An 18,939-nucleotide genomic window follows, 5' to 3' on the forward strand; every position below is an offset into this window, starting at 1 on the left:
TTCTATTGTGTATTGTAAATGTTTCATTCTCTGAACTTTTCTAGTCCTTATCCCTTTCTAAGTTTTTGTAATGATCTGACCGAACATTGTTTTGAGATGGAATTTTTAGTTCCTGCTGGACCTCTTCTTGTCCCAAAGTAACAAACTCTTAACACTGATAGCAATATCACTCTGGGAGGCATTTATGGGGACCTGAATCTGTGACTTTAACCCAGAATTTCACCTGTGAACGTTCTCATCACTGGGTAATGGTTGGGTATTGTCGTTGTACTCAGGACCATGTATGTTTACATGTTGAGGTCATAAGCCCCACTAGTGGGAACCCAGCTTACTTGGTTTACTTACCTCTGTATCAGCAGCACCCAGAAGAATTTATGTTAGAAACAGGCACTTAATAAATGTTTGTTGAATTAATGAGTGGTTTTAGGAAGGAGATTGGGGAAGGAGTAGCATATTTGAAAGGACAGCCCAAAATGCATCTTAACACTGAAGAAGTTGAACATTCCCCTCCATATTTCCTTATGCACACGTGTAGATATTTCTCCAGGTCTGTTTTGGGAAGTGTTTTTAACTATGACCCCATAGGAAGAAATATAATAAGACAAAATGCACTATTTGTGTGTAATGAGGTAAAAATATAACATTTTATTCCATTTACTTTTATTAAAATACTGGTTGTACCCACTGAATTAACTCGTGATCCATTAGATTAAAACCAACAGTTTGAAAACTGCTCTGAGAATGACTGAGTCTAGAATGTGTTTAAATGTTAACCTAAGAAGGTAATTCAGTTTGTTTACGAAGTGGTTGAATCAGTCTAGCAGCAAGTGAGAGTTCCTATTGCTCCAGTCCTTGGCATTGGCAGACTTCAGTGTTACCATTTTTGTGGGTGTGAAATGGTATGTCCTTGTTTATTATTAGAATGCAACTTTTCCTGTGGCTTTAATTTGCATTTCCCTATCACTGATTGAATTACCTAGTGGGGAGACAGTTTAGTATTAGAGTGCATTTTGATGTTTTCACCTAAATATAAAGTATGTCTTATCTGTTCTTGGATCTTGAGGTTTTTGAAAATCTAAGGAAAATTATGGACCTGCCTCCTAGAAAAATTACACATATACTGAGAATTCTTGACCACTGTAGGACCTTCAGAGAAAGAACTAGCTGGTGAAGAGTTCCCACGGACTCCCAAAAAGAGAGGCGGTTAATTCTCTGTTCCACTCTTAAGTCAGTTACTGTGCTGGGGTGGAGGTTTCCCTCCTCCACACCAACACCACTGCCCTTCCTGAAGCTTTCTGGAAAAGTGTAGTACGGCCCACAGCTTTGCACTGGTGGCAGAGTTGGTTGGTATCTATCATGGGGCACCAATATACATAACATCGCGTGTATAGACAGTGTGCTAAAGACGAGTGACGGAGCAGAGGCTGTAAACCGAACACAACTGAAAAAAATTGAAACTGAAAGCAGCTAGTAAAAGACTCTAAGAATATCCAGAAGAGAGTGGGTGGGTGTGTGTTTTTTTCCTACATGAGATGATAGATTGAACTAATTTTATTTAAATCTGAATAGGATAGTCTAGTAGTCTTCAGGCCCTGATGGGCTTTGGTAACTGATATGAGTTACGTGGACCCCACTTACACACAACATTATTTGTTTGTATTATGATACAGTTAACAAGTAGATATAATTCTACATGTGTAAATTGATCTCAAGGGGAAAATGGTTTATGCTTTCTTTGATCTGCCAGTACCATAGATTTATTTTTTTCTGCTCTGTTTTCCCTACGGCTTTTCTTACTCATCTAAGGCCAGAATTTAGAATTTATCCCATTACTTTGGCTCCAAGGAACTTTATTCACTACCCAGCCATGTGATTCAGCACGCAGTCAGTGGTTGACTAATTAAATACATCATTCTCTTTAGAGTCACCTACAGCCTTCCCTGACTTCTACTCCAAAGTTGCCACATCTGTGAAATAAAGCTGTTTTAGTAGTATAAGGACCCTTGTATTTACTTTCAGAAGGGACACCCTTCCAGAAGCCATTTTTTATTTGATTTGGTAAGAAGTAAGTGTGGGTACGTCACGAGACAGGTATTCCAAGCTCTATTGGGAGACCAGCATTTAAAAAGATAGAAAGTATGCACGATTCAACCAAGTAGAAAAGTAGTCTTACAGTGGATCATTTTCAGCTTTCATTGGAGTGTATCCATTAGCAGTGCAAACGTGGGGTTCAGTTCAGTTCAGTCGTACAGTCGTGTCCGACTCTTTGCGACCCCATGAGCTGCAGCACGCCAGGCCTCCCTGTCCAACACCAACTACCGAAGCCCACCCAAACTCATGTCCATTGAGTTGGTGATGCCATCCAACCATCTCGTCCTCTGTTGTCCCCTTCTCCTCCTGCCCTCAATCTTTCCCAGCGTCAGGGTCTTTTCAAATGAGTCAGCTCTTCTCATCAGGTGGCCAAAGTATTGGATGTGGGGTTGGATAACACAGTAAACAAACATTGAAAACTTCAGATTGTATTTATGAAACTCTGGCCCTCAGAGAAATTGACCGTGGTCAAGGAGATCATGAACCACATCCCTGTTGGGCCACAGGTAGTTATTCTTTTATTCTGAATTCAAAACCAGTTACTTTTAACGGTCCTGAATATGTCTCCAAATGTGCTCAGGGTTGGTATCCCTGGAGAAAAGATGGGAGAATCTGATAGAAGGTGAGCCACTTGCCTTTGTATAATATGGAGGTGGTGATGGTCAAAGAAACTCCTTAAAGGTAGCAAAGGCATGTAAAAAAAAAAAAAAACTGGCTTCATGGTTTGGCAAACACAAGGTATGAAATTTGGTGGTTTTGTTGTATTTTTTGTTTTTTTTGCTTAGAGTTGGGGAATAGGTGGGCAGAATTAAATGCACAGACTGACTAAAACTTCAACACACTTGATTCACTTCATAGCATATCAGCCTCTGCAGAGCTTAGCTATTTGGTGGTGTGAATTATTCTCTGTTAATAAGAGTCTGGCTTTTTTCCCTGCATTGGAGAAAAGAAGCTTGTGTGCATTTTACCCAGCTTGGCAGTTCTCAGACTTTTTGTTCTCAGGACCTCTTAGCATTCTTCAAAATTGTTGAGTTGGTTTAACTGCCATTTATAATGTAAAAAGTTAAAACTGAGAACAACTTAAAATATTTATTCATTTTCAGATAACAATAATGAACTTCGATACATGTTAACATAATATAAATAACTATATTTACCAAAAAAAATTAGAGTCATGCTGTGATTTTCTCTCTTTAACATCTGGTTTAATAGAAGATGGGCTTCCCAGGTGATGCAGTGAAAAAGAACCCGCCTGCCAATGCAGAAGATGCCAGAGACATGGGTTTGATCACTAGGTTGGGAAGATCCCCTGGAGAAGGAAATGGCAACCCACTCCAGTATTCTTGGCTGGGAAATTGCATGGACAGAGGAGCCTGGTGGGCTACAGTCCGTGGGGTTGCAACAAGCTGGACACAACTAAGCACACATGCATATCTTAATAGAAGATAACTGGGTTTGCAGATCTGCTGCTCCATTCAAGCTGTTTTAAAATATGTTACTTTGGTTGAATTATATGCAAAAAAGCCAGTCTTGTACAGATACATAGTTGGAAAAGGAAGGAGTGTTTTTTCTGTTTTTTTTCTATTTTTTTTTTTTCTTATTTTTCTTATTAAGGAAGGAGTATTTTAATAGCTATTTAGATCATTTTGGATATTGTTCTGTGGTACTACACCAAAATATGACTAATGATAGTTTTTTTTTCTATAAGAAAGCATTACAACTTTTTTTTTGCTATAGCAAAACTGAAAAGAGTCTAAATACCCGGTAATATGTGACTAATGAAATATAGTCTATCTATATAATAGAATATAATGTAGCTGTTAAACCCTAAGATCAGTATGTACTTACTGGGAAAGCCTCAAAGTACATTATTTAAAAAAATACAGGAGACTAGAAATAGCAGTTTAGTGAGAGGGTAAGCCAGCAGGAGCCTAGCTTCTTGTCTTCAAAGTCCAGGTCTGCTACTTCTAGTTGTAGAACACTGAAAGGCATCTTAAACTTCTCTGTGCCTCTCCTACTATCCTTTGCTTTGGGTGAACTCTCTAGGTGACCCTTATATTTCTGAAACTTTTAGCTCTAAATAATGGTGTCAATCCAGCAGTAAAAATATTCAGGACTCTCACATCCCCAATACCTACAACAAAAGAGAGAAAAAGTTCTTTTGCCTTCTATAACTAGGAAGTCATTGGGGACCTCCACCAGGTGGTTTCAGAGGAGGAGTGAGACAGTCCAGATGCAGTGAGAGAAGGCAGGAGCCAGGATGTGTGAGGGGTGCAGCAAGTGAGGGCAGACTTCTGGAGCAACTACAAAGGGGAAAGCTAAAATAGAAGAAAGAGGTGTATCTAAAGAAGTGAGATTGCTGAGGAGGTAGAAAAGGATAGATGGAATTCTCAGCTCAAGGAGTGCATTAGTTGTGGAATAGAAGCTACTAGAGTACACGTGTGGCCCTCCCAGCTCCTAGCAGTCATCACAAGGGGGCCACAGCATGAACTACCAGTACAGATAAAGCCCCCGAGGGGGTGAAGATTTGTACCTTCTGCACTTACCCTCCCATTGTAAGATTCAGTTTTATGCATCACAATTAACATGTCAACCGGCCTCTCCAGGCCCCTCTGCCCTCCCCTGTCCACACTGACATGTCATGAGGTGCAGCTGGTCACACCTGTGACCCATCCTGTGACCCATATTTAGCCATGTTTAGGACTCCGTAGAAGGCAATGGCACCCCACTCCAGTACTCTTGCCTGGAAAATCCCATGGACGGAGGAGCCGGGTAGGCTACAGCCCATGGGGTTGCTAAGAGTCGGATACGACTGAGCGACTTCACTTTCACTTTTCCCTTTCAGGGAAGACCACAGTCACAATGATCCCACAGATCTATGATTGCCAGACTCAGACCTGCTCTTAAGGCTGCTCAGAAGTCCTGGGGAGTGACTCTAGGAAGCTCCCCTTTCCCATTTCCCAGAGACCGTTCCAGCCACCACCACACCACCACACATAGAGCTTTCTGTATTTTAATGCTTGTGTACTCTAGTAGCTTCTATTCCACAACTAATGCACTCGAGCTGAGAATTCCATGCACTGGAGAAGGAAATGGCAACCCACTCCAGTATTCTTGCCTAGAGAATCCCAGGGATGGCAGAGCCTGGTGGGCTGCCGCCTGTGGGGTCGCACAGAGTCGGACACGACTGAAGCAACTTAGCAGCAGCAGTAGCAGCAGGACTCCGTGTCTTCATTGGTTTGTTAGTTGCCATTACAACTTTGTCTGAGTAGAGTTTTTTGAGTTCTTGCAGTTAAGTATCCCTCTGTCTATTTACGATTGGTGTTAGTGTTAACTCAATTTGTCTTTAAATAGTCACAGAAGCAGAGAAGGCGATGGCACCCCACTCCAGTACTCTTGCCTGGAAAATCCCATGGACGGAGGATCCTGGTGGGCTGCAGTCCATGGGGTCTAAAAGAGTCTGACATGACTGAGCGACTTCACTTTCACTTTTCACTTTCATGCATTGGAGAAGGAAATGGCAACCCACTCCAGTGGTCTTGCCTGGAGAATCCCAGGGACAGGAGAGCCTGGTGGGCTGCTGTCTATGGGGTCTCACAGAGTCGGACATGACTGATGCAACTTAGCAGCAGCAGCAGTAGTCACGGAAGGAATATGTCATCTGTTAATGCTTTTGTGAAGTGAGTTAAATGAGCTTTCTGTATTTTAATGCTTGTGTACTCTAGTAGCTTCTATTCCATAACGCACTCCTTGAGCTGAGAATTCCATCCATCCTTTTCTACCTCCTCAGCAATCTCACTTCTTTAGATTCACCTCCTTCTTCTATTTTAGCTTTTCCCTTTGTAGTTGCTCCAAAAGTCTGCCCTCACTTGCTGTATCCCTCACACACCCCTGGCTCCTGCCTTCTCCCACTGCATTTGGACTCTGTCTTACTCCTCTGAAACCACCTGGTGGAGATCCCCAGTGACTCCACAATGCGGGAGACCCAGATTTGATCCCTGGGTCGGGAAGATCTCCTGGAGAAGGAAATGGCACCCCACTCCAGTATTCTTGCCTGGAAAATCCCATGGACGGAGGAGCCTGGTGGGCTACAGTCCATGGGGTCGCAAAGAGTTGGACATGACTGAGCGACTTCACTTTCACTTTCACTTTTCAGAGTACATGAGCATAGATCCTCCACATGGGGAGAAAGACCTGAAGTTAAGATGGTTCCTGCTTGGTTGTTCTTACTTACAGCAGGAAAGAGGAGATGATGTTAGGGTTTCAAGGAGTGTGGTGGTGGCTGGAACGGTCTCTGGGAAATGGGAAAGGGGAGCTTCCTAGAGTCACTCCCCAGGACTTCTGAGCAGCCTTAAGAGCAGGTCTGAGTCTGGCAATCATAGATCTGTGGGATCATTGTGACTGTGGTCTTCCCTGGAAGCCTCAGGAGCAGGATTGCAGGCATAGCACATGTCTTCAGGGCCGTGCTACTGGCTGTCTTAGGACCACCAGCACCCCGAGAGCTAGTGACTAGATCTGCCCTTCCTCACTGTTTTGCTGAAGGCAAGCTCCGGTAGGCAGCACAACCTGTCAAATAGAGAGAATAGTACATATAACTCGCCTCATAAAAAAGCAGCACCTTTATTTCCCTATTTAAAAACATAATACAAAACATTGACGAGCTCAACAAAACACACAGTAGCTTTATGCATTAGCACCTAATTCATCAGCACACCGAATTCAGATACTTGGATTTCTTTATTTAATACACAAAGTTCTCCAGTGGTAGTTTCTTAAAGCTTAGTTGTAATGTGGAATCTGAAAACATATCAGTAAGCATTTTGTACTATTACATGAAAATCTTTGGTCTCACTTGCATTTTGAATGAATTTTTTTAACCAGTACACATCATTTGTAACACCACGTACTAGTCATTTTAGGCATTTGTAAAATGCTGGTTCACTGGATTGCACAGAGCTAATATTGACTGATTTCATTAACAAGTTGCACTCATTAATATCACCACCAATCTCATCAGAAAGTCTTTAAGTACTGGGAAGCTGTCCAGCTCACAGTGGTAGATCCACATTTTCCAGAATTCTAAATCTCAGAATTTTTCATTGGCAGCAGATACTGTCAGTTGTTCTCCTTCAAGTGAAAAACTTCGTTCATTTTTCAGAAATGAGAAAATATCTGCCAAGTATCCAAGTATGAGTAACCATAGTTTATCTGGAAAAGCAGATTTAGCTTGCAACTCGGCTGTACAAATGCTTTTCCTAGAGACCACCACTCTTGGCAGGAGTGCTTACTTCTACTTCGTAAAATGGAATGTTAAAAAGATACCTATTAAAGAATTAAGGTTTAATAAGTTAGCCTTATTTTAATAAAATTATATTTATTTCATTACAAATGCAATTATAATTGTATATAAAATATTTATTTCCCGTAATTTAATGGCTTTTGGGTTTTCTTTTTTAATAAGAATAAAGCTCTTATTTTAGAATAATTTTATAGTGAACAATTTGAATCGTTTCTTTCAGAAAAGTTGCTAAATGATACGGAGAGTTCCCATGTATTTTTAATCCAGCTTCCCCTAATTATGACCATGGGACATTTGTCAAAATTAAGATATCAACAAGAGGACAAAACTTAACCAAATTCTAGATTATATTCCAATTTTCCCATAAGAGTTCAATCCAGAATATCCCATTACATTTAGGCAACAATATTTTCTCCACCACTTTTAAGGGAATAAATAAATTTAAGATTTATGGAAGAGTTGCAGAGACAGAATGGAGAGTGCCATGTACCCTCCACCCAACTTCCCCTAATGTAAACATCTTGCATGATAACAGTGTTTGTCCAAAACTAATAGACCATCAAGGCCACAATATTTTTATACCATCAAGGGGACACTTCCCCTGCAGATATGTCTTAGATTTGGGAGGCCTCCACATCTGTGAGCCTCACACTCTTCATGACTTCAAGCATGGAGTCAGGCAGACCAGGGCTTTGCACCCCACCCCAGCCATTTCCGGGAATGTGACCTCCCTAATCTCAGCTTCCTCCTCCACAAACGGGCAGATATAATTCTCATATAATTCTCGTGACAGGCACACAGCAAATTGCTCCTTTGTTCTTAAGTGAAATTGCCTTTTTTTTTTTTCCTTTCTCTCTTTTTTTAACCTTTTTGACCTAGTCATAAGGAATCCTTTTGGCAAAGTGTTGTGCTGGCAATAGAAAGAAGAAAGGAAAAGGTCTCTATTCTCAAAGAACTGAAATCCTTGTGAGGAAGAGAAGTACCCCTCCAACTATGACAGGTCATTCTTTGTTTTGATTTTATTTGTTTTTGGCTGTGCTGGGTCTCCCTGATGCCCGGGCTTTTCTCTAGTTGTGGCATGTGGACTTAGTTGTCCCACGGCATGTGGGGCCCTACTTCCCCATCCAGGGATCGAACCCACATCCCTTGCATTGGAAGGTGGATTCTTTTTTTTTCTTTATTTATTTGCATATTGGAAGGCAGATTCTTAACCACTAAACCACCAAGAAAGTCCCTGTTCAAATATTTTTCTTAGGAAAAACACAGAGAGAGAGGTGTATAATACCAATTGAAAAATTTAGGAAATCACTGGTAAATTAAAAATACACATATTTCTATTAGAAATTAACAAATCCAAATAAGAGAAAGAAATATGAAGATTGCCCATGTATTTAAAAAAAAAAAAGAAACCTAAGAAATTAACATTGGTATATGATTAAGCAGCAGACATTATTCAGATTTCACCAGTTTTCCCACTAATATCCCTTTTGCGTTCCAGAATCCAAACTGTGATTCCACCTTGCACTCGGTTGCCATGTCTACATAGTCTCCTCTTGCCTTGACGCTGTTGAAGAATACTGATCGTGTATTTTGTAGAATGTTACTCATCTGAGTTTTCCTCATGATGAGGCTGGGCTTATGGAAGTTTAGAAAAACTGCCCAAGAAGTGGCATGCCCTTCTTATCACCTATGATACCAACTTATTACTAGTGATGCTAACTTTGATCATTTGGTTAAAGTGGAGTCTGCCAGGTTTCTCCACTGTAATATTTTTATTTTTTCTCTTTACCTTTTTTTTAAATTGCTTTGATTTTTCAGTTTTTCCAGGTCACTTTGGATTTGTGTTCTGTTGATATTAACAAAGGAATATTGATACTTGTTACTGAACCTGAGCTCCCCAAATGCATCGTGGCACCAACTACTTGTTACTCTGGAAGGACAGATGAGACTATCTGCATTTTTCTAAGGGAAGCTCAGTCACTTTTCGGGGGTGGGGTGGGGAAGTCCTGATGACTGACTGGATTTTCAAGTCTTTATTAGGCAGCAAAAAGCGACCTCAGAGGAGAGGAATGGAGCAAGGTTATTTCCAGAGTTTGGATGGCATGCGACTCTCTTTCATAGGGAGTGTTGACGGATTTTTTTTCGAGTGGAAGTTTTTAAGAGTTCTCTTAGACAATTCAAGTATACACAGTGTAGAGTATCTAGAAATTTTGTAGTTTATTCTTATTTTCTTCATCCTGTCTGTCCATCTGCTACTATGTGCAGTAGATCATTTACTCCCAGAGAATTTTGGCAAATTAGTATTCCTGGTTCTTGGGCTATTTAATTTACATTTCACCAGGAGCTTTCATATCAGAATCCAGGGCACAATCTCACCTCTGTTCTGTTATTAATACTAGATGAACTAGTAAGCCCTGTGTCCAGCAGAATTTAAGTGAGGCAAGTCCTCATGGAAGATGGATTGTGAATGCTGAAATTTACATTTGAGCCTGTCATTCAGTATTGCTCACACTGTCATTGAGTTCTGTTATTTTCTCTTAATAAACATTTCCGCTTTCTTGGGTGGAAACCCAGAAGCTTCCAGACCTTATCGCAAGAAGGCCTTGATTATTCCCTGGTGCAGCTTCAGTGCAGTCACTGATTACTTGACCAGGTCTTATGGCAGCCAGATACAAACTTAGGACCAAGTAACATGTGTCTTAAAAAGATCAGCAGTTCCCAAGATTTTAAAATTTACTCTGTCACTTTCCTTATATTCCTACTTCCACATTAGTCTGCCTCACACCAGTCACAGTAGGAACAGATTAATTTAATCTCCTATTACCAAGTCTCTCACAGCTTTTAGGGACATTCTTTGTAAATTATATTGTTCCTGGACTCTTCTTAAAGATCATTATTTTCATTCAGAGATGTATTTTGAGTAGTTTTTCATTCAGCTTTCCTTTTCTTTTTTGCTTTTCTTCTCATGTGAATATGTATATATGTGTCTACTATAAAACATCTGTACACGAGCTATAATACTGTTGATTGGTTATGAATTATATTGTTGTTTTATAGGTATTTTTCTAATAGGCATTCTTCCCATGATTTTGTGGTTTAAGTCCCACTTCCTCTGTTCCCTTATTGAGGTGAATGAAATTCATGTAACATAAGATGAACCACCTTAAAGCATACGAATCGATAGTATTTAGTACAGTCTCATTTTTGTGCAGTCATCACCCTGATTCCTTTTTTACTGTTTGTGTGTAGCAATGAAAAAACTTGTATAGACCTCCAAAGCCTTGTATATGCTGACAGGGCAAGCTTTTCATTGGCTTCAGAATTTATGCCCTAGTACTGGAGGCTAGTTAGTTGTTAGTTTTATCCAACAGCCAAGCAGTTGGTCCATTGGGTTTTAAGTAACTTGGGTTTTTACAGCACATTGTCTTACCATAATTGGCCTACCCCTCTTATTTAAAGAGTGCTAAAATTGTTCTGCTGCTTTAATTTGGGGATAAGGGGGAAGTTGTTTCTTACTGAGGTTCTTGAAATGTCATAATTAAGCAAATGCTTTTTAAAAATTCTGCAGGAAATGTCGCATACTCGTCTGCTGCCCAGTCTATACAATTATCAAATCATCCACCAAATTATTTCCTTTTCTTTGCCTCCTTAGGAAATTAACCATGTGTGAACTGATTTTGCATTTATTAACTGATTTAGAGTAGTATAGCAGAAAAGGGTAGGGTTAGTCAATATTAGGATATTGATCATTTTTAGCTCATCAGACCACCTTTGAGAATTCTACTTAGTGTACTAGCTAAGGCAGTTGCAAAGCTTATTGCTTAGTTTCTGTTTGGAAGCTTTTAAAATAATTGAAGTAGTGATGAAGTCATGACCTCCTTCCCAGGCTCTCCTCGTGTGCTCTCGGGGCTCATGCTTCCCTAAAGACTGTTTTGTCATAGACATATATTTTCCCTAAAATTCTTGTCCATCTTGGAACAATTTCATTAGAGTTTGCTTCTCATCTACATGATGTCGTCCAGCACGTTTTTTCCTGGAGAAAGATGGAATCAACACATCAGTGTGAAGGAACTGTAGCCAGGCTGTACCCAGGCTACTTGAGGACTGCTCAAAAGTAGAATCCTCAACAAAGGAACTGCCATGAAACAAAATAGAATGCGTGCACACAGAGAAGACTGGCTATTTAGTGCTGCCTTTGTTTGGTTATCTAACCAGCTAAAATGTGAAAGGGTTTTGCAGAATGTTATTTGGAAGTATTTATTATCATGCAGTAGAGTCTGAGTTCAATCTGGAGACGTTTTCTAGTTTCCAAGCCAGTCTCCCGTCTTCCTAAGAACAACCAGAAGTTGGAGCTCGTAGGGAATGCTCACTGATGGATCAGACCATGAATCTTGTCTGTTTCCAAGGAGCTCAGCACGCTGTGTCAGGGACACATCTGTCTTCCTTGCAGCAGACCTGCTTCCTTGGGTGGCGGGAGTGCCATTGCCCCTCAGGCAGGGCGTCTCAGGCCCTGCTCCCCACACGTTTGGACTGGAGAGTCCCTTGTCATGGAGAACTGGCCTGTGCATTGCGGGCTGTTAGCAGCTTCCCCAGTCTTTGCCCACTTGATGCCAGCCATACCTCTTCCCTCTCCCCAAGTGATGACCACCCAGAATGCCTCCACACATTGCCAAATGTTTCCTGGGGGCAAAATTCCCCATGATTGAGAATCATTGATCTTAGGGTTCTTCTAGAGGCAGGATGAGGTTCCTGACTTTAACCTAACCACCTGATCTCAGAGTAGTTTTTCTTCTCCCAAGTAGGAGCCTAGAGAAAGAATGCGTCTTGTGCTTTCATGTGCAGATAGAGAAACAGGCACGCTGGTAGGCAGGAATCGGTCAGAACCTACTGCATTTGTCTTGGACAGCCCTGGGGGTGGGAAGTGATGAGCCAGCAGTGACCTCCTTACTACCTACCCCTCTTGTTCTAATTAAACAAACTTCTACAACCTTTCTGTTAATGAGGCAGCTGGTAAAGAAAACGCTCTTCTTTTGCCAAAGCTTTTAGGGAGCAGAGACACAGCAGAGTTGTGTACACATAAGTTCCTGTTACACTAACTTTTTCAGTGAAAACAGAAGTGCCAACATCAATTTGTGACTACTGTGAGTAGTGGTTTTTCAAAACTCCAAGATTTTCTTCCCAACAATAACGATTAGAAAGCACCACTATTCTCTACATTTTGTAGTAAAAAATAAATTCTAATGTCAACAGAGGATTATAAAACCTCTAGTGTAGCAAACCCCACAAATTGGTCCTGTTAGTGAATTTTGTGGCAGCATGCCAGCAACTGGAAACATCCTCAGTGTGGTCTGTGATATTCAGGCACTTGAAGTGTGTATTAAAGTGTTTAGCTTGAATGTATGTGCTGTACAAGTATTAGTGTAGTAGTGAAGTGTTAGTCACTGAGTCGTGTCCGACTCTTTGCAACCCGATGGACTGTGGCCCACCAGGCTCCTCTGTCCATGGGATTCTCCAGGCAAGAATACTGGAGTGGATTGCCATTCCCTTCTCCAGAGGATCTTTCCGACCCAGGGATCGAACCTGGGTCTCCTGCATTGCAGGCAGATTCCTTATCGTCTGAGCTACAGGGAAGATCCAGAAGCTATGAGTAAAAGTTAGACCTAGGGTGCATCTCCCTATCCAGCCAGAGGGAAGCCATGCCCATAGGTAATAGCCACATATCCAGTAGGTCCCGTTTGGAGCAAACGAGCGTTGACTGAGGGATCCAGTCCCAATGAGTGCCTGGCCAGGCAAAAGGAGGACCTAAACTGGGATTGGAAAACACAGGAATGATTGTATTGTATATTTCTTGAGGCAAAAATCCCAGTTGTTTCCAATTATTATAATTAAGTTGTCAGCTAACTTCTGGGGATGGCTCTATTTGTTCCCAGCATATGGGTGCATTAGATAGTAGATGTCCCTTTTTAGGAGTTAGCCATATGACCTCATCCTATATTTGATAAACATCAGGTAGAAAACCACCAGATCTAGACCCATTTACCTTCTTATGTGCAGCAAAGGAGTCATTAAACCAAGTTAAAACATAATCAAAATTAAAAGTTAGATTATGTCCATAGTTATATCAGTCCGTCTTAGGATTGTTAGATGTCATCAGATCAAGAAGAGGAGTCACATATGACTGTTGTTGGTGAAGGTTTTTGCAGAGTTAAAGAAAGCCCTTTCCTTGAAATAGAGAAACCCACCATGTTAAACCTTCGATTGATGAGGCGGGGGTGTGCTCCGCGGACCCAGCAATTGGACCGATTGTGGAATACAGCGTAGGAAAGAGTCCAGGACAGGAAGACATTGTCTTTAGGGTCAGACGGCAGACTCAGGACTTTTGGAGTCAGCAGAAGCAGGCCCACATAGATTATCAGGCCCATCTGAAAAGTAAAAGGTGAAAGCATAGAGGATAAAGACATAAAATGACATTGTTTAGTTTTGGCCAGGGTGCCACTTTTTAACTCGAGTGTGGTGCACCCAGGAATCAATTCCTGGCACCTTGACAGCTGTGGGAGAAGAAAGAATAACCTGGTAAGTGCCTTCCCAGAGGTGCTTGAGAGATTGGCCTCCAGATCCCAAAGTCTTGATCAGGACCTCGGTGCCTGGCTCAAACAGTGGCTTGTTTGACTCAGAGGCTGGGTCAGGACTCACCTCCCGGAGTTTCTGTAATGTCTCTTGAAAGGCTGAAAGCTGAGTCACATAGTTAGTTAATTCTAAGGCTTTAGGATCTATAACAATATCTTTCCATAAAAAGGGTCTTCCATAGATACATTCAAAGGGGGACAGTCCTTCCTTTTTAGGGGCAGTCCGAGCCCTCATTAAAGCTATGGGTAGAACTTTAAGCCAATTGTCCTGAGGTTCTTGAGTTAATTTACGCAGATGTCTCTTGATAATGTCGTTAGCCTTTTCTACCTTTCCTGAAGATTGGGGTCTCCAGGAACAATGTAAGTGATAATCTATTTCTAGAGCTTTTGACACCCCTTGAGTTACAAGTATTAGGAATTAAGAAAATGCCAGTAGAGTTTAGAAATGAAAGACACCATGGGAAGGGGAGTTCAGCGCAGAGTCCAAAGACCTAGGGCTTTTGGTGCCTGTGGCTAGGTCTTAGTTGTTCCATGCTACCTCCCGAACTGGCTGCTGGAGAAGAGCAATAAACTGAACAGAGAAAGGGAGCCTTGGAAGTGGTGGCAGATGCAGAACACCAGAGGTGGAGAGAAAACACGGCAGCTTTACTTCCTCCAGAAATACTGTGGCTGCCTTTCCTTGGAGCTGTGGAAGGTATGTCGGATTGCTGGATCAGGGCTAGGAGGGGAGGGTGAGAAATCAAGTCTTTGTTTTTCCCCCTCTTCCCTGCTGCAACCTGCTGTTTGCAGTAAGGCCACAGAAGCCTTCCCGAGGCTTAAAAGCCAGAGCAACACCAAGTGCATGGGAGCTTTACTTATAATACCCCCACTGAGAGGTTTTACTTTGGAGTTTTGCTTTAAGCTCCCTGCTAATCCAACTAGTCACGTATTTTGGAGAGAAACTCCCCATCTTCTTTTGACAGCACAGTGACTGCTCAATTTTTCATCACTTTCCTCCTCAAGGTATATGCCAGCTCAGTGTTACAGAAGAAAGCCTTTCTGAACATTATAGCAAAACCAGTTGGGTTTCTATAGGGTTGTTAATAGCTTTGGGTCCATTTTGGACTGTGAGCAGTAGTTCACAATTAGGAACAGCAGCCACCAGGGAGAATTGTAGCTGATGGTATGTGGTGGCAGGTGGAGGGGCCGGCAATTACTGCTGAAACTTGCCTAATATACAGCTATTGATATTTACATAAAAATTCATTTAAAAGCTTGTGCCTTGTTGATGAAGCCCAGTGAGGTTATGCATATAGCACCATTAGAACATAATTACCTGGGAACAAAAAAGCATTAGAAAGGGCTCTGGGAGAAGAAGCCCCACGTTTGGCCATTGTGCCTTTGGACCAAATGTAACACCAGCCTGAGAAAAGAATAGTCATCGTGAAAATATTTTCTTTCCTTCCAGATCAGGAAACAAACTCACAATGGAGTCCACTTCTCCATTCTGAATTTTGAGATGTGCAGGAAACAATCAGCCATTACCAGCTGAGGTTTTCCTGCTGATAAATGCACTCTGAGGCCACGGTGACCGGTCTCGTTAATGAGTTAATGAAGAATCTTGGTCCTTGCACTGACCCTCTCCTTAGAAGCTTTCTATGGAGCTGAAACATGCCACTAGTTTATGAATTAACTCTTACTTGGCAAATGAGAAACAGAAGAGGAAGAAAAGAACCTGTACTGCAGAGAAGCAGAGAGTCCACCAGAGCAGCTTCCATTTCTGAAAATGTGTTACTGGAACATTCACTTCACTTGCAGACACAAATATCATTCAAAGAATTATTTTCCTCTTACTGCAGAACCTTAATAAAGCTGGTCTTGTTTTTGTCATGTCCTCAAAGCTGTGACGTTTTATTGAAGGATTTCCCCACCCATTACTCTGACTAGAAACTGCTTTGAATTGAGCAACAGAAGTATTTGAATTCTTTGTAGACATTTCAGTATAGGAGAAAGCAAAGGAGAGTTTAGTTCTATAAGTAAAGGTTATGAACCCAGCATTTATTAAAGGAGGCAGATCCTCTCTTCAGCTTATTAGAGGAAGAATAGGCTCCTTTAAATTTGGTTATCTTTCAGAACCAGACATTTCTTCTCCCAGATTACTTTTTCTTTTTGCAGTTGATTGTTGATTATGTTCTGTCTTTTGAAGACAGACAATCCAGGGTTGTTGTAGATACCTCTGTTATAGGATCATTTCTCAGCTTTGCAGTGACAGAAATGTGATTTTATTAGTTGATTAGATTCTAATGAACTGTTTGATGACTCATTAGGCTGGTGTTTTACATTTGGTTTAGAAAACCAAAATGCTTGTTAATTAACTTAAAATTATTATTTCATTGGTCAGAAGAGTTTGTCCAAATGAAGCATGCCAAAACCAGTAGTTGAGAAATCATGAAAAGTGACAGGCTTTGTAAGGAGGTAAGCAAAAAGAAGTAAATAGATCCATTGTCTTCTCCATGTGCCACTTAGAGACTTCCAAGGAATCTATCTTCTACTGTAAGGCATTTATCTGTAAGGTTCTTAGTATTAGTGGTTTGTATTTAAACACTCTCCACCTGGTCAGTGCTAAATGGCCACTGCTAAGACGGCTCAAGATGGTAAATTGAACACATGCCACCACACACGTGCCCCAATGTGCCCCAAATTCCTAAATGTATCAGAAAGCTATAATGTCTTTAACTGTTGGGAGAAAAGGATGTCCTGGATAGTCTAAAAGTTTGAGAAATTCCTAAAGGACAGAAGGCAGATGGAATCATATTAAAGGTGGAAACCGGAATCCGAGAGCTCTGCGTGTCCACCCCACCCCCACCCCTGTAATTTCTGGACTTGGCTGTGGTGACCGGAAGGAGCGTGTACACACTGAGGAGCTGGAACTCAGCACTCTCACTTGAGCACACACGACAGCAAACCCCAGGAAAACCAGCATCATGAGAGAGACTCCAAACTCAAGAGACTGAAGAGCTGACATTGGAGAATCCAACGACTGTAAATAGAACCTAAGGAAGGAGACTTAAAGGGAAATGTGTTTATACCCTGAAAGGAATAAAAAGAAAATCTTTAATTCATGAAACAAGAACAGACTCTTACAGGAAAGAATGAATTCTATTTCCTAGATCTTGGAAATAAAACATGATTGTTTGGCTAGAACCTCATTAAAGGGACTCTGTAGCCTAATAGATACAACTAAAAGGAATTAACAGTGAGCAGAGGAGAGATCTGGAGAATTTTCCTAGGTTTTAAAATATAATTAAGAAATAGGTGGACAGAAAAGTAAAGGTAACAAAAAGAGTCATTTCAGAAGTTTCAGGGTTCACAGAATATGAGTTCTGGGAGAAGAGAGGAAAAATAAACAGGGGGAGCAAATACCCAAAGAAATAATGGAAGAAAGTTTCCAAAACAAAATAATCCTTAGCGTGAAAGGGCCCACTATAAATGTATTAAGAGGGCTTACATTTTACACATACAGTGGAAGTCTCAAAAGACTAAAGATAAGGAAAAATCCTAAAAGCTTCGAGATAGAGGAAACAGTTCAGCCTAGAATCAGGTTGGTATATCAGAGTCTTATTGGCACCACTGGATGCAGGAAAACAATGAAACTATATTCATAGATCTGAGAGAAAATACTGTAGAACCTCAGAGCCCATACCCAGGGAAGCTGTCCCCCAGGGATTGAGATCCAATGAAGGCAGTTTTCAAGTTTGCAAGAACTGAGTTTCCTACTCATGATCCCTATTTTAGAGGATTACCAGAGGGATGCTGTCCAGGAAAATTAAAGGGGGAGACAGAAGCATTAATAAAAGGGGAAAAACGCAGCAGAAAGTGCTTTAGGCCAGCAGTCTGGAACTTGAGCTGCTGCCTGCTCCTGACAGCACTGACCCTTGTAGACGCAGGCAAAAGCGGCTGCCCAGAGGTCCTCAATCCAGGCTGCTCTGCCTTCCACCATGGATGCCACCACCGTGGCCAGGTCTCCAGGCTCTGCTCGTCTTTGAGATGCTTGTCACCGCCCCCCAACCCCGCCACTGGCCCTGCCTAGCCTCTCGTACCCACCTGTACTCAGGACCCAGTGATCTCCCTTCTCCCCTCCTAGATCCTTTGGCTAGGCTAATAATTAAATTGACATAAGACAGATAAGCAGAAGAAAAGTAAATTTAATTTTGTACGTACCAGAGCTTCATAAAAATATGAGACTCAATGTTCGATGCATGAGACAAATGCTCAGGGCTGGGGCAATGGGATGACCCAGAGGGATGGGGTGGGGAGGGAGGTGGGAGAGGGGTTCAGGATGGGGAACACATGTAAACCCATGGCTGATTCATGTCAATGTATGGCAAAAACTACTACAATATTGGAAAGTAATTAACCCCCAACTAAAATAAATAAATTTATTTAAAAAAAAAAAAAATGAGACTCAAAGAAGTGACCGAAACAGGGAGCTTTCATACCTTTTAGACAAAGAAACCATAGATTTGTGAAGGGTTGAACAAAGGGGTTTGGGCTTGGGGTAGTGAGTTGGTGAAGAAGTAGCACGGTGTGTTTATACTGCATTCTCAGCCCTAGACTCCCTCTCTCTGGTGATAAGGATGTCCTCTACCCCTCTGGTCCCTTCCCCATTGGAGGTTATCGCCTGCTGAGTAGGGGGACAAGGAGGGTCAGACTGTCCTTTTTGTACTGGCAATTTCTCAAGTACCTTTAATTCCGAAAAATCAAAAGGCCAAAGTGGCATATTTTGGGGTGACACATCCTAATCTCCTGCTGAGTCAGCTTCCTTGATGAATAATCCCTTCACCTTCTGCCTTCACTGAAACTGGGACAAGTCGGCCCCCAGAATCATGGCTTCCCCTGAGCAGCCTCAGGCTGGAGATGCTTTCTCTCTTGCACTTCACATTT

At 41.6% G+C, this 18,939-nt stretch overlaps 1 protein-coding gene and 1 long non-coding RNA gene across 6 annotated transcripts in view; both read left to right on the forward strand.

Moving 5' to 3' along the window:
* Positions 1-18,939, forward strand: part of LOC145513154 (heterochromatin-stabilizing protein CFDP1) — a 103,636-nt gene that overhangs the window by 52,721 nt on the left and 31,976 nt on the right. Inside the window, exons 6-7 of one of the 5 annotated variants that reach the window (XM_081508637.1) lie at positions 8,270-8,390; positions 9,209-10,408. The exons of 3 other annotated variants lie outside the window; for them this stretch is intronic. In XM_081508637.1, the coding sequence (XP_081364763.1) occupies positions 8,270-8,360 (91 nt within the window). In that variant the 3' untranslated portion in view covers positions 8,361-8,390; positions 9,209-10,408. Of the gene's footprint in view, positions 1-8,269; positions 8,391-9,208; positions 10,409-18,939 lie in introns of those variants that run through there. One more of the 5 variants, XM_081508636.1, reaches the window with a different exon arrangement.
* On the forward strand, positions 10,959-15,895 carry LOC145513160 (uncharacterized). Its single transcript, XR_014059163.1, has 2 exons — positions 10,959-14,710; positions 15,464-15,895. It is a non-coding gene; the product is annotated as an uncharacterized LOC145513160 (long non-coding RNA).

This window comes from Giraffa tippelskirchi, chromosome 7, assembly GCF_054371585.1.
Source record: "Giraffa tippelskirchi isolate mGirTip1 chromosome 7, T2T-mGirTip1v1.2.pri, whole genome shotgun sequence".
Lineage (NCBI taxonomy): Eukaryota > Metazoa > Chordata > Mammalia > Artiodactyla > Giraffidae > Giraffa > Giraffa tippelskirchi.